At 42.5% G+C, this 16,312-nt stretch overlaps 1 protein-coding gene across 2 annotated transcripts in view; it reads left to right on the top strand.

Moving 5' to 3' along the window:
• Nucleotides 1-211: 211 nt before the first annotated feature.
• EPAS1 (endothelial PAS domain protein 1) overlaps nt 212-16,312 on the top strand; it is an 80,640-nt gene continuing 64,539 nt past the window's right edge. For both annotated transcript variants that reach the window (XM_054399262.1, XM_054399261.1), the window contains exon 1: nt 212-273. In XM_054399262.1, the coding sequence (XP_054255237.1) occupies nt 248-273 (26 nt within the window). In that variant the 5' untranslated portion in view covers nt 212-247. The remainder of the gene's footprint in view (nt 274-16,312) is intronic.

The raw sequence follows: 16,312 nt of genomic DNA, 5'->3' as shown, positions 1-16,312 counted from the left end.
CTGCTGCGCCGCTCCTGCCCCGCAGCAGCAGTTGCCGCTTTCCCCCACCCCCCGGGCGGGCCGTACAATCCTCGGCAGTGTTCTGAGACTGTACGCCCGCCTCGGGGGCGACCCGGCCGAATCGGATCCCGACCCTTCGCCAGCCAGCCACCGCCGCCCGCGGAGTCGCCGCGTCCCGCGGGCAGGTGCTGAGCACGCCCCGGCCCGCCCGGCCCGAGAGGCGGCGCAGAAGCCGGCAGCCGCCGCGATGACAGCTGACAAGGAGAAGAAAAGGTGAGGGGGCCGCGGGCGAGGCTCTGGGCTGTTCGGGCCGCTTCGTCCTCTTCCTTCGGCTCCCCTCCTGGCCCGCAGCAGCGCCGTGCGGGACGCCCCACGGGCGGCATTGCCGGCAGGACGGCGAGGTTTAGTCTTTCGCCGCTGCGGCTCATTTTTGAGGGTTCCAGACCCAGAGACTTTGCGAGGACCGGCTGCGGCGGGGGTTAATTCACCCAGGCCAGGCCGGGGCTGTCGGGGACAGGGGAGGGGGAGCAGCGCTGCGTTCCTGCGGGACAGCCCGCGCTCTTCTGCTGGGGAAAGAGCAGCGCCCGGCCCGGCCGCCGCCAAGCCGACCTGGGGAACGTCTTGCCTCCGGGAGCTGCTCCCGCCGGCCGTCACCGTAAAGAGCAGCGCCCTGGGAGCTGCCGCTGCGGGAAGCGGCTCCCGGCCCGACCAACACGTCGCGAGCGGCCGCGGCCGCCCCTCGGAGCAAGGTGGCCGCTGGGCCCTGGCGCTGGTCGTTCCCGGCGGGCAGGCAGGGAGGCAGGCAGGTGCACCTGGTGGGGCACGGCTGGCCACGGTGGTTCCACCGCACCTGCGGCTTGATTTTAACGCATGTTGTGGTAATACTTACTCGCTTATCATCAATGACGACCCAGCTATTTGGAAATAACTTTTTGGTTGAGGGCGAGGGGTTTGAAGGCGAAGTGTGTTTCAGCGTTAAAATTGCGTGGTTGCAATTGACAGGCTGTGTAAACGCTTACAAAGTTGTATAAAACTAATAGGTTTCGACACATGTTCGCTCCAGCCCAAGAAGCTGGGGACACTCGCATCCCCTGCGGGTGGTGAAGTCCCCGAACTGGCAGCGAGCTTCCCTGGAGGGCTGAGCGCTCGGGGAGCGGCTTACAGGCCTGCGGTTCGCCGGCCGCTGCTGTGTGGAGAGCATATAAAGTAGGTCTCCGTATTGCCGTAATGAACCCTGCAAATGGAATAAAAGTGACTTGGTAGATTTTTGGTGGGTTTGGGGTTTTCTTTGGTCGCATCAAAGCGTGCATTTTCCTGTTTGTTCTTGTGACTGGACGTCAAAATAGAACTCACAACCCGAACGCAGAAGTCACAGGTGGAGATTAAGAAAAGAAGTATCTATACGCAGTTCTTGTGGTTGAGTGAGGGGCGCTGATGTGGTGAAGGCTAAGCAAGTGAATAAAGGTCCATGGAGTCTCGTAACCGCGTATTTATTCATTCTGGTTTGCACAGCAGACAGTCACAAGAATGAGTCCTACTGTCTTAGGTTGCTGTTCTGACTATAGATTGTGTTCATAGACGATGTGATTTACAGACTAAGAACTGGGGGATTTGTCATGTGTACTTTCTAGTGATGATGCACTAAACTTTAAACACTGGTTTTTGGGCTGTATAATAGCTCCTTTTTTTTTTTTTTAATGGAGTCGTGCTATGGCGATGTAATAGGGGAAGTATTGTAGTGGAAATCATACATTTTCCATGTACTTTATCAAGCACTAGTCTATTAAGGTTAAACGGTTGCCTTGAGTGTATTTTATTCTAGTTATCAATCTTCTCTGCAGGATGTAAGATAGGAGTACACTAGATGTCCTCTTGTGTTGAACAAGAGAGTCAAAAATCATGGTACAGTATGATGTAGCTATAAAGATGTATTATAGTAGTTTATAAGAAGGAGAAGTATGTATGAAGTAGTGAATACTGAAACTACACTGTGCATTGTATCACCCTTTTTTCATGAAGCAATCTGAATCTTTTCAGTTTTAACCTCCTATTTTCAAATACAGTGGGGGACTGAGTGCTGTTAAGTCTTGCAGGACAGCATGCAGATGTGCTTTAGGGAAATGCCCTTCTGATCCAACATAGAAATTTCACTAAAGCTTGAATGCTGATCCAGGTTCTATCACTGGTAATACATATATCTTGTGACCTTCCACTGACAATTTTCTGTCTCTCAGAACCAGGCTAATTGTTATCTGGCTCATGGGATTGTTGTTTAAATTAATGTTTGTGAAAGAACTGGGAGAGTACCAGATGGAAGGTAGGTAGTGTGTGCTTGCTCTTCCCTGTATGTGTGTGTATGTAGCCTACTGAACCCTATGTGTAGCCTATTAAACCAATATTTTATTCTATTTTTTAATTTTTCAGTACTAGAATAGAATAGATTTATTGCTTTGAGTTCAGCAGTTGTACTATTTGCTTGATCTCTATCCAGATATGCAGCTGGGAACTCTAACCTGACTTGCTAATAGTACTTATAAATTCATTTCATGGAGAAAAGCTGGTGGGACTAATACGGTTTACCAGATTTGCAGGCAACCCTGGAACATATGTTTAGAGGACCAGTTCTCTTACTGTTAAACAGATGCTCTATGGAAGATAATCTTTGATTCTTTTAGTGGTCCTTTTAAGTTGAAGAGCATCCTTGGGTTCTCATTTGAAGCTCAGTCAGTAGAAAAGAGCAGTTGCTTCATTTGGAGCAAATGTTCTGACTCTTTCAATAGGCTGATTTCCCATACTTAAAGTTAGTCCAAGACATAGAGTTGAGATTAATATAGTTACTGTTTTAACTTAATTTGTAAAAGATAATTGTCTACATAGTCTTCAGTACAAAGTCTGATGTTTTCTAGAATGACGGTAACTGGAAATGGGGAAGGGGGAGTAAAAGGGTAAAACACACTTTAGCAAAATAGTAAAACCTAAGGAAAAAATATCTGTGATCATTGTGCAGTACAATAATTAGTAGATAGCTCTCAATTTAACTAGGGCAGTCTTGTAAAATATCTTGGTGTGGGTTTTTTTATTATTATTATTTTGTCAGCATGTGTTTTAATTATTTGAAGGACATACTTATTTTGTTAGGAATGGGTGGTGCCTTGAATGAACTGTGTGTTTGAGAAAAGTTTGAAACCAGGCTCAGGACAAACCAAGTGCTGCTGAGCAGGATGCATTTGGCTTCATCTTTTCAGTTTTATTGTTTGGACAGTTTTTGTGTTTGTTTTCTATTTGTATAACAAATAAACCAATTCTGTAACTCAGGCAGATTTTGAACTAGTGGTCCTCATATAGTGGTACCATACTGTTTTGTGACCCTAACAATGTAATGTTATATAAATCTGTTTAACTTTTTCTGGTTCAGCTAGTAAACAAATGGGATACTTCCTAGTTATTGATTAGGTAACTGACTACTTTCAGTTACCCTTTCACTTTGGACTTTATTAGATGTTGAGTCCCTCTGAGATACTTTTGGCCTCAGCTTTCACTGATACCTCCTTCAGAAGAGTGATTCTGCCAACCTGCAGTCACTTTTGGGCTCTCCTTAGGATGAGGAAACAAATGGTCCTGACCACAGCACGGCACTACACTCCAGAACTCAGGTAGTCACTCGCTCTTAATGGATGTAATTCAATGCCGAGAAATGTGAGAATTGGAATATACCAAGGTGTTAAACTGCAGGTTTCAGGTAATGTGTGGTCTCATGGTTTTTTCTGCCCAGTATGCTTTCCGGTTTAAGGCATGTCACCATTGTCAGGTATGCTACCTCTTGCCTGCTACTCTGTGGTGGTGGTAAATTAGATGATCTTACCCATCCATCTGCCCATGAAAGTTGTTCCTTACATTCTTGTAGACCTCACTTTGTATACTTCAGCTAATGGAGCTTCGAATGCCTTCTGTCACAGACTACCACATAGATTATTTAACTTAATGTAAAGATTGTTAAAGTTTTCTTATTACTCAGCATGTGTAGCCCATGTATTTAATTTCTTCCTGTTTGCTTCTGTGTTAGCATCTGCCCTTAGATACATTTCCTTTTGATAATTCCATATAAGAAAAATAATCTCCTGAATTCATGATAAACAATCTGTTGAAGTTGGTTGTTTAGCACATGTTTATAGTATGTTAACGTTAAGCAGCTTGGACCTGTGTTTCAGCATCAAATATGCATTCTATAGCATGCTGGTCTTGAATAGCTAGCTGCTCACACTCAACTGTACTTTGGTTTCACCCCATCTGGTTTCTGCATTCACTGCCTTTTCTGTGTCTCTACAGAGTGGAAAGGATTTTTATACCAGAGGGTGGCCCAAGGGCACACGAGTGAGGAACTGCAACCTGAACACATGCCTCAGTGTCCTTTTGCCTGTATTTTTGGCTGATTTCTGGCTTGATATCCTGGCCTACTTGGAAAACCTTAACTTCTACTGCACAACTGCTGTAACTTCACTATAGAGCTGAAGCATTTGAGCATAACAAGAGCTCAATGGCTTTCACAGTGGGAGCAGTGTGCAACACAAGTGCCACCCAGTGTGTACCATCCTCTGAGGTTACAACAGCTTCTGAGGATTTGTGCTTTGCAGGAATGCTGCAAGAGCTGGCTCTGCTCATGTTTAGCACTTAGACAAAGCATAAGTTAAAAATGGAACACCTCTTAGTATACAATATCTTTCTGTGTTAACGTCCTTTTCACTTCATCCAGGAGATGCTGGTCATGTCATATTTATCCTGTGCAGATCGTTGGGAATATGTTGCATAGTGAGAGTATACTGATAGAAGTTTTGAGATTATGTTGATAATTTGGGAGACTCATTGTGAAGATAAAAATTTGATCTTTCTGCCTTTCTATAATGTTTTTTATTGTGGTGGATTCATAGACATTAATTTTCTTTTTCCCCAGATTGCAGGTTAGAGGTGCTGTTAGGTGTGGTGGATGCAATACTTTTTAAGCACTCTTCTTGCTATTATAAACATTAAAGTAAAGAAATGAGCAATACAAAGGCAGGTTCTATTTAAAAATAATTTGGATATACAGAATGGTTATAGTCCTCTAAAGCTATTTGTGCAATACTATTCTGTTAATTACTCCAGCGTTCTTCGTGTTACATATATGTTAGTCACAATTACTTTTACACTCTTAAATTAAGCATTTTAATCTCAAGTATTCATGGAATATCTGTGGCACCAAACTGACTGTTTTCCAAAAAGGGCTCAACAATTTATTAGTGTTTCCAACAAGATGGAGGAGAAATAAACACGTCTCTAGAAATGTGTCTTGTCCATGCCTAGCTACTTCTCCAGCCCCTACTTCTTGAGGCCTGTAACCTACATGACTGAAAATGCCAGGCCAGAATACAGACAGTCTCTAAAACAAGATTGTGATGGAGGCTGTGGCCATTTATGGGATTTGGGCAGGATTTGTTTGTTTTCTTACTATATCATCAGCAAGCTTAAGTGTTACTGCCTCGCTGTGATCTTAAGATAATTCACAGCAACTAGTACATCTCCTCAGCTATTTTACCTGACTATAGGTGTAGAGGATCACCATTTATTCTATTTGGTCACTATTTGTTCTATAAATGCAGTGCACATTTTAAAATGCACCAAGATGAAGGTGAGGTTAACAGAATGACTCCCCCACAAGTGTCTGCTTCAGTTATTCAGATCTAAATACGTTGAAATGAAGGATGTATTTATGAAATCGGTGGTGGGCAGATTATGCTACTTCTTACTGACATAGTTTGGTGTCAAGCTCACTCAGGTTTCTTTTTTTTTTTTAATAAAAAACCCACACAACAACAACAAAACAAACAACCCCACCACCACCTTTCTACTGGATACCCTTGCACTGGCATGGCTGTTAGCTCTTTCCTGCTGTGGGAGGGTTGCACCAATGAGCAATATATCCCATCAGATGACATTTGTCACCTTCCATGCTGCTGTGGTCATGACCAGTTTAATATCATAGCTGTCTTGTTGGCATCAGGACAGTCCCCAGAACCTGGAGCCATAGTGTTGGGGGACGTGGGGTAATGAACATGCTCATACTTGGGTCTTGTGCTCTCATGGGTTGCCCTACTTGCTTTTATTTCTACAGAAAAACTGTTCGCAGTGTACTCTGCCATACTTTTTTCCATAAATCACTCATTCCCTGTTGCCTTTTTGTCCTTCTCTGCAGCCTCAGCAGTAATGAAAGCTGGAGCACTGCAGCATCTCTTTGTATTTGGATATTAAATATTGCATACATTCAACTGCATATACAAATAACAGTTTGGAGCTAGAAGAGTGTGAGCAGTCTGGCCCTCTCTTTTTGTTTCAGGAAACTGTGTTATCTAAGAGGAGGCTAAAATTAGAAGCGGTATGGGGAGTGTTGTGTGTTTTGGTGGTATGTTTGTTGTTTGTTTGTTGTGGATTTTGTTTGTTTTGTTTTGTTTTTTTAAGCTGAGCAACTCTCCTAATGGATGAATCATGTGGGTGTAATTTATGGCACTTGATAGCAAGTAGTCTGTCTGAAGGTGTGTATGTAATAAAATTACCAGGGTCATTTAGAAATTATTTGGAACTACTGAAATATGAACTTAATAAATATTTGTTACTCATTGTCTAATACATCAGAATACATTTGGTTAGTTAGGCAAATAAAGGTAAGATAAAAGGTGCAAGCTTTGAAGAAAGGGTTACTGAGCACTGGAAGAACTGCACATGCAGTTGACGGAAAGAATATTTTCTGAAAAAAAATGTTTTCTTGGAAAATAATTTTCAAGAGCACAGGAGAAACAAGAGCTGGTGTTACACTAAAATGAGGATTGAGAAATTGTCAAAACAGTTGGAGATTGTGGAAACATTTTAGATTTTCCTTCCTTCCTTCTGCCTTTCCTTCCTTCCTTCCTTCTGTCATTCCCTCCTTCTGTCTGTCATGAGCTTGACTCATTTGCTTTTTTCTTACATCATCTTTGTTTTACTGAAAGCCACAAGAAACACACATGAATCTGATTTGGTGGCTGACCTCAGTCAAGTTCCTGTCTTCCTTTAAGGAAGACTGTTTGAGTTTATCTGCTAAATCAAAAGATTAGGTATTCCTTTTACACTACTCATGAAGCCCTCCGTCATCATATGAGGCCTTGAACTCAAACCAGTCCCAGTCTATCAAAAACTGCAATTGCTTGAAGAAGGTATGAGGTTTGTATGAAGATATTTAGTTGTCTTTGCATTGGGTTAGGCAAGAAATGTGACTCAGTGATGACAAAGATCTTCTCTGGCTTTGGTTATGTGAACAGAATCACAGAATCATAGAATCAACCAGGTTGGAAGAGATCTCCAAGATCATCCAGTCCAGTCCATCACCCAGCCCTATCCAATCAACTAGACCATGGCACTAAGTGCTCCAACAGCTTTTTTAAGACTGGTCTAATTTAAATCAGATCTATAAAGGCCCTCCCTACCCCCTGACCCACATCACTGGCCCTATGCCACCACCTCCTGGTATGATAAACAAGAAAGTCAGAATGTGGGAGATATGAAAACAGCATAATGAAGAATTTGTAACTTGATTGTTCTCAAAGGACTGGTAATTTCAAGTCAGGTTCTTGAAAACCTACCTATGTATGGCAACAGATAGAAATGTTTGCCTTTCCCAGGAAAGCTACTGCTTAAAGTAACAGATACAGTAATATCTTGATACACAGTGATCCCAGGTGTTATCCACCTTTGGCCTAGTACATGTATTTTGTTTAGTCAGGTTCTGAGTCCCTTAGTATATATTATTTAATACACAGAAGGTGATTTGCTGAACGACAGTTTAAGAAGCCCATACAATGCTCTGAATGGTCTGAGTAAGTTGTGTGAAATCTAAACAATGGCCTGCCCTATTGATCTTTTTCAAACAGAAAGTTGTTGCTGATTTGTAGTGTCAGAGGCCTTATGAACTTTTTCAACTCTTAGCACTGGAAAAATCTATTAGGAGTTGAAAATTTTGGTGCAAGTCATCTAATAGCATTCAAAACAGCATACTCTATAGTGTTTTTCCTTTAAGAGATCTTCATGTCCTTTAAAGATAAATACTTGCCTGGGTAATAAACTGAAGAAAGTATGAGGTGGGATGGTTATTAGGCAGTTTTTATAAAGGTAGTGGAAGTGCTTTAAAGAACATTCCTTGTATTTTGTTTCTCCATTAGCATATCTAAGGTCTTTACTGCCATAAAAAGGTGTTTAAACTGTTGGTATCACGGTTGTTGTTCACACTTGCGTTTGTATGATAAACTACAAAGCAGCCCTATTCAGTCATTGTGTTGGGACATTCTCCCTGCTGGTGTTGGTCTTCCAAGCCCTGTCCATTCATTCATGATTGTATCACCCTCTCTGCCAGTAAATTCTTGATATTATTGGCTACTTGTTGTCACAGTACTTCAAAGATCTTTGTGACATTAAGGAACACTAAAAAGCTCCCACCTCTCTCTGCGTGTCTACATTTGTAAATGGTGAATGTTGCTACCATTGTGCCAAACTTGTCATGCAGTTTGTATCCAAAAGTTATTGCAAGTACCAGAATACGTTCTGAGATTGTATAATTGTTTTTTTTTTGCCTGGTTGGATCTTGATATACCATTATGATGAAATAACATACTTGTCAGCTGATGGCAAGGACAATGTCTTCACAGGCTTAGGTAATTGTGGAGAGATGGAGAGTATTTAAGCTAATATGAAGCTTGCTTAGAACAAAAAATGTTTTATTTGAAAGATCTATGAAATGGCAGCAGCATACCTATAGATATGAGAAGAGATTCAACACTGAGTGGCTCTCTCATGCCACATCTCCTTAGACAGTATTTCTCTGGAATACAAACCAATCATAGCTATATTCCACCCCAAGATTTTTCCTAAGGATTCAATTCTCTTCAGTGTGTTTCATAATCTGTGACAGAAGATTGGAAATTGATGGAAATGCTGCTGGTATTTTTCCTGTAGAGCTTTTGCTAGGTGATTCTTCTAGGAAGGCTGCATTTCCAGAGGTCTCTGAAGAGGTGAGCCTTTGGCAATTGCCTGTGCATGTTGCTCTCACTGGGAGAGAAGAGCTGTCTTCGGAGGAGTAGCAGGGCTTTGCACATCTCTGCCTCTAGTGGTCCCTGGATTCTCTCATCCCTCCTTAAAGGGACCAGGGACCCTTAGTCACAGAGGAAATCTATGACCAATGTAGCTCTTGGTTGACTACTTCCTATGTATCCCTGTATTGACCTGGACAACCCATTTCTCGTCATCCTTTAGGCTCACTCATGTACATCAAGGAATGCAGAGAGTTGGAATTTGCCAACTTTTGGCCTTTGCTTGCAGAGGAGGAAGCAATGTGCTTGCAGAGGAGGAAGCACAGCAATGTGCCCTTGTGGCCAAGAAGGCAAATGGTATCCTGGGGTGCATTAAGAAGAGTGTGTCCATCAGATCGAGGGAGGTTCCCCTCTTCCTCTACTCTGCCCTAGTGAGACCTCACCTGGAATACTGCATCCAGTTTTGGGTTCCCCAGTTCAGGAGGGATAGGGATCTACTCGAGAGAGTCCAACGGAGGGCTACGAAGATGATTTAGGGACTGGAACACATGCCCTATTAGGAAAGGCTGAGAGACCTGGGGCTTTTTAGTCTGGAGAAGAGAAGACTGAGAGAGGATTTAATAAATATTTATAAATATCTTGAGGGCTGCATGTCAAGAAGGAATGGACTCGTGCCTTGTGATAGGACAGGGGGCAATGGATTTAAATTACAGCACAGGAAGTTCCACCTCAACATTCAATGTAAGGGTCACAGAGCACTGGAACAGGCTCCCCAGAGCGGTTCTGGAGTCTCCTTTTCTGGAGACTTTCAGTACCTGTCTGGATCCATTTCTGTGAGACCTGGACTAGATTATATGGTCCTGCTCTGACAGGGGGCTTGGACTCGATGGTCTCCAGAGGTCCCTTCCAACCCCTAACGTCCTGTAACCTTGCTAAGATGATGGTGTCTGATCTTAACAAAATAACATTACTTATATTTTTAAGAAGAGGTAGATATTTGGGGGGGGGGGGGGTGACCCCCTCTAATGCTTAGTGCAGCATTTTTACATGTGTTTTTTGGAGAAAGATTTCTCCTTTGACTGTAGCTTGGTTTAACTGGTGGGTAAGCTATTTATCTGCAGCTGTAAGATTAACAGTTACTAACTCCAGCTCTTGGTTTTCCCCCTGAAAATGAGTTAAAGATGTGTTTATTGCCATTACTAATCATAGGGATTTTTTTTATAGGAAGGGATGTTTTTATAGGAAGCATCATTTCTGTGTTCAAGTTGTGTTAGTGCTTCTACTGGCTTTTATGTAACAGCAAAGCCATATTTATGTTCCAAATGATTCATAAAAGGGGACTATCCTGTTCGCTTAGGCAGGTGCTAGCTTGAAAATGAAATAGAAGCAAGTGCAGATATCTTGAGGGAAACTTAATGCTGGTGTTTCGAAACACCCATTATTTCCCTTTTAAGAAAAACAAACCCCCTAACCCTACTTTTGTTCGTTAATCATGTAGGTGGCATGAACAAAGCCTCTTTGGCATGAGGACCTGAGCCAAAGCACAACAAAGCTTTATAGAATCATGTTTTCTGAATCTGTCTCTTGAGCTTGCTTGCCACTGTGGGTAGAGCTGGCTGTGAAAGCTGTGTCCGATTCCTGACCTGGCCACCAAACAGCAGCTTCAGCAGGCAGTTCTGGCTTCTGAAGCTGTTTCTCCTGTAGCTCTTCCCCTACTTTTGGCTTGGCCCAGGCTCTTTGTCCGGCTGGGGACTGGGGCATTGGGTTGGTAATGTAGCCTGTATGCAGTGGCTGGTCTCTGTCATCATCCTCACTCTGGAAAATTGGGATGGTAGTATATCCTTCCTTCCACCCTTTGTTTGTATTACTTATTTAGATTGTAAACATTTTAAAATACAGACTTTCTATTTCGATGTCTAACGCAATGCTATATCAATGTTGGCAAGAAGCTTGTGGGATAAACTTAAAAATGCTTGAACAGGGGATTGTCAAATGGAAGGCATTTGGTTATCTCTTGCTCTTTTTACATTATGTGGTTAATTGCTTTCTTTACTGCTCCACTCCATATTATCCCTCAATATGTAGGTTACTCCTACGTGTTGGCTGGTGACCTGCACCTTCATTTGCTTCATCTTTGAATTTGGCCCTTGTGTTGCATAACATCCATCTGTAATCCAAAGCAATTGGGGAGTTGGAGTGGTGATGGCAAGAGATTTCAACACCCTAAAAGTGGAATATGATAAACCACTAATTTTTTTTTTCAAATTTCATCATGAAGCATGCAAGTGAGCAACCCACAGGGCAACAAGAACAAAAAGGAGGGTTTAACTGTCATACCAAACCCAGTCTTTTCTTCAGGTGAGAAGTTCAGCAGGGTTTCACCTGGCAATCACTTGCTCCCAGTTTCTTTGAACTGAAAGCTGTAAGAAAAAAAGCAGCGCTGAGTTTTACAGGGTTAATCTGATGTGAGTTCAGAGGTAAACATACAAACAAGCTCCTTCACATAGACTGAAGCTTCTGGATCTTCATTCTTGTTAAGTCTTTTCTGGTGTACGGCTGGCAGGGCAGTCCTAAATAGGGAGCAAGGAGGTTCTTCAGTGTAAAGAAAGGACATTGAGAAAAGCCAAACATTTTATACAGGCTTTTATTGGCAGCTCTGCAAGCTGTACAGAGCCTGAAGAAGATAATGCAAGAAGCTGTCTTATCTGTTTAACATTGGTCCTTTCCCTTTGCCTGCCAAATCTTCAGATGACATCCCTTATCCCCCAAACACAAATGCCACCATAAACACAGAGTAACTAAATTCTTTATTCTTTGAAAGCGAGCATGAAGTGAGTCACAGTGACCAGCACTATTGTGTTCTGACTGAGAAAAAAAAAATTAAATGAGGCAGATGACAGAAAATGGTGCTTATTCAGAAAGCAGTGAGCTTTCAGTGCTCTTCCGACCTGGGGAATAAAATGAGCATTGCAGATCATAGTAAGGATTTCAGGTGCTGTGATGATTAATGTGGAACAGAGGTCCACTTAAATACAGGGCTGAAAGATGAAGGGTGTCTGCAGCCTGATATGTTAAAATCTTCAGAAGAAATCATGCCAACATGAAGTAATTATAGAGCGTTCCTTTGGAGGGAGTCGGTGTGATCAATACAGTGCAAGCATAAAATGATTTCAGGTTGTATTACAGCTGTGGACTGAGCCTGCTGAGTCATTTGTATGTTGTGATTGTTAACTCTTGAGTTCTACTTCTGTTAGCTGGTGGATTAAGCAAGTGAAACGGTCAAACACGTAGTAAGATACGAGAAAAGCAGAGCAAGCATCTGTTCTTATATTGTTATTCATGTAGGAAGATAGTTCTGATTTACAAAGTTGTAAGAAGGAAATATTTGATGGGCAAATCTATTTCAGTACACTCTGTTTTGAAAGTATCTAGTTTGCTCAAGTACCAGAAGTTGTTGTAGGTCATACAGTGAAGCTATGGAATATGAAATTAGTGTACTGAAGGAAAATATAGAGAAGGCCTTGACCTAGAAATACACTAGCTATTGAGAGTCAAACCATCTTTCCCCTCCACCCTGGAGAAAGAAAGAAAATGCTTTATTGCTTTTGGTGGTAGCTGTATTATAAGTGGTTGTAGCTGAATATGAATTGCATACAAGAAGTTTGGAGAAGGGTTTTGGCTAGGTAAAGTACTAGGAAGTACAATCACATCAAAATAAATTTTACTAGAAGATTTAATAGAAAATGAGGTAGTAATTAGAAGAACTGTCCTCTTTAGCTTGTTTTCTTAAAGAATCAAAGCTCATACTGTTACAGTGTATCTCTGTCTCTATTCCTGACAGGGCTGTAAAGACCTCAAGGATGTTAAATTCCTCAGAACAGATATTCAGAAAGTGTTGAAATAGCTTCAGCAAATATCTGCAGCAAAAGCACATTCCTCTGTAGAGATGGGAGACATCCAATGGCTAAATAAGTCACAGGTGCATCCTCAGCTTCATGCTTGTAGCTCATCACTCTTCCATAGGCACCAGAGTCCAACAGGAGTCTGCAGAACCTGGAGAAACATGGTTTTGCTAGAGCCTTTGTTCACACAACAGCCCATTGGTTTTGTGGCATGGTTCACTAGTTAATCCTCACGGCTCTTTAAAACTCACCATGAGACATTTGCTTTGCTCTTTGGCAGAATAGATACAGGTAAAATGTTTCTCCTTACTCTGGCCATTTCCCAGTATTTCAGTGTGCTTAGACCTTACTGGTTTTGGATGAAGACGCTGGTACGCAGCCACAATTAATTGTAGTAGGGACCTTGACAGGCTTGGGAGGTAGGCTAATACAAGCTTATGAAGTTCAACAAAGCCACGTGCAAGGCCCTGCACCTGGGTTGGGGCAATCCCAAGCACAAACACAGGCTGGGCAGAGAATGGATAGAAAGCAGCCCAGAGGTAAAGGACTTGGGGGTGCTGGTTGATGAGAAGCACAACATGAGCCATAAATGTGCACTTGCAGCCTGAAAATCCAACTGTAGCTTGGACTGCATCAAAAGAAATGTGCCCAGCAGGTTGAGGAAGGTGATTCTCCCTGCTCTGCTGTGCTCTTGTGAGACTGCACCCGGAGTACTTTGTTCCAGGACATGGAAGTGTTAGAGCAGGTCAAGAGAAGGGTCACAAAGATGTTCAGAGGGCTGGAGCACCTTGCCTAAGAAGACTGAGGGAGTTTGGCTTGTTCAACCTGGAGACGAGAAGGCTTCTGGAAGACCTTATTGCAAAGGGGGCTACAGGACAGCTGGTGAGGGCAAAGGCATGTAGCGACAGAATGAGGGATAATGGCTTCAGACTGGAAGAAGCTAGATTTACATTACACATTAGGAAGAAATTCTTGCCCATGAGGGTGGTGAGGCACTGAGGTGGGAACAGGTTGCCCAGAGAAGTTGTGGAGGCTCCAGCGCTCTGAAAGTGTTCAGAGCTAGGTTGGATGGGGCTTTGAGCAACCTGTTCTTATAGGGGGTATCCCTAGATTATCTTTAAGGTCCTTTCCAACCCAAACCATTCTGTGAACACTTGATACTGTGAGACATTTTACACTGGTGATGTTGAAACCACTTGTGTATGCTTGACTTGTCTCTGAGAAGTGCAGTTCTTTCTGCTGGACAGGAATTGCTGTCTTCAGCTGGAGATAGAACTGCACTTCTGAACATCTATAACCGTGGATATGACTGTAGAAAGGTCTATTTTGGTTGGAGAGTCCAAACTGTGTGTGTGTTTGGTGTTGGTTGTCAGGTTCATGATTAATTTGGGGCATTGTTATACCAGCCGCAACAACGAAGGCATCGTCACAACTAACATTTTCACTTTCCTGTGTTTCTGCAGTGCTCATTTAATTAGTTTTGCAAAAGCAGTAAGTTATGGGAAACTTTTCATGTGCAAACCGTGGGGAAGACGGGAATCTCTTGTTCAGAGTTATGTCAGTTTGTTGTTCCCATAAGCAGTGGTAATGATGAAAACTATTTAAATTGGTTCATTGGCGTTGGCAGTCAGTATCTGCTGGAGTTCTATTATACTTCTCAGAATCACTTCCCCTAGTCAGGGCAGTACTACTGTTTGATTTTTTTTTTTTTTTTTATGTGTGTATTATGTGTTTTCTGGAAGGAGAGCACTATTGTGTGTTTTTTGAGGGCGATTACAAACATAAAATAGATTCTCTCGAGAATACTTCATCTACACTCATCACAATTGGTAATTGTTCTGTGTTGTGTAAGACTTTGCATGCTGTGCTTCTTATTTGGCAGTGTATGTGTGTGAACCTCAAATTGGATTCCTACCTCAAGCCTTTTATCATTGATGTTTTGAAGGTGAATACTTGAGCAAAGCACAAAACTTGTCTGAACTCATGTATTGCTAGATGACAAGCCTTTGCCAGGTTAAGGCCATTTTTCAGCCATTTTGGAAAGAGAGTTTGCTACATTTTAATTGATGCCTTTTCCAAGTAGGACCCAGATGAGGTAGTTCTCAAAAATGCAAAAACCCCAATGATTTTCTGCATAGAGGTGGATGAAAGTAGTATATTCATGTGCAAGGTGGAGGCTATCTTTTTGAGCCAAGTACACTTGCAATGGTTATTCCAAAATGCCGAAGGAAAAGGAATACATAACGCTCACTTATCCTATTAACGGAGTGCCTTGAAGTAGAGATAGGCAAGATGTGTGGAAAAAAATGAGGCTTCTGCCAAACGTTTTCTTTGTAGGTCACTTATTGTAGTTGAAATTGCAGGGAGCGTAAGAACAAGCAGTCTATTAGCAAAGCCATGAAAACAAACCATTTTCCACTTCTAACAAATGTTGGACAAAAATACGCTCTAAATTTTAAAAATAAGTGAAGACTTGGCGAAAAATAAGACCCGGGTTTATCTGCATTTCATCAGGTACACGGCGTCCTGGAACATAGCCCACTGGCAAAAGCATAGGGAGTGTTATCCTTTGCAGCACTGGGAATGTTCTCTGCTGAATTTGGCGCCAATGACCGAGCTTTGCTTGTTCGCTGAAGTTCACACAGACTCCTTGCCAGGCCTGCCCAGAATGCTGTCTCCTCTGACTTCCTGTGGTCTTGCATAATATTTCCTTGCTTCTTGTATAACTGCAGCTTGATCTGGTCACTGCCCAGTTTATACGGCTGACTTTTTAAAAGGCCAGTCCTGCAAACGTGCAGCTGAGCCACGTCGGTGGCAGGAGGCGTCCGGGTGGTGACGCCAATGGAAGTGCCCTTCCACTGGGAAACTGCCAGCACGGGGAGCGTGTGGCCATGCTGACATGTCTGAAGGCAAAAAATTGACAGGCGCAGCCTCATGACGAGATAAACATGAGGCATGACTTCAGATTGACTGCGCCTTTGAAATATGCACCACCGTTGTTCTAATTCCTACAACAAATACAGGCATTAATTAAGGAAGGGGGAGGCAGGATCATGGGCAGTGTATCAATGAATGACCACACTTTCAGAGCATGGTGAAATTCTCGTTATGGTTAGCAGCCATGCAGTTAGAAGTCCTTACGTTTGCCTTGAAAATGTGCTGCAGGTATCCAGAGTATTAATTTAGAGACAAGGATAGCAAGTCAAGGTGTTAAAGGGAATAGTCTTCTCATTCTGCTGATTTTTTTATGCTCCCATATAAGTAGCGTCTGCAATTGTCTACTGTTGAAATATACATTAATTTTACATTGCTGTTGGAGCAACT

The sequence above is a fragment of the Indicator indicator genome, chromosome 2 (genome assembly GCF_027791375.1).
Source record: "Indicator indicator isolate 239-I01 chromosome 2, UM_Iind_1.1, whole genome shotgun sequence".
Classification (NCBI taxonomy): domain Eukaryota; kingdom Metazoa; phylum Chordata; class Aves; order Piciformes; family Indicatoridae; genus Indicator; species Indicator indicator.
Note: the sequence above shows the minus strand (reverse complement) of the source record. Positions and strands in the feature narration are given on the sequence as shown.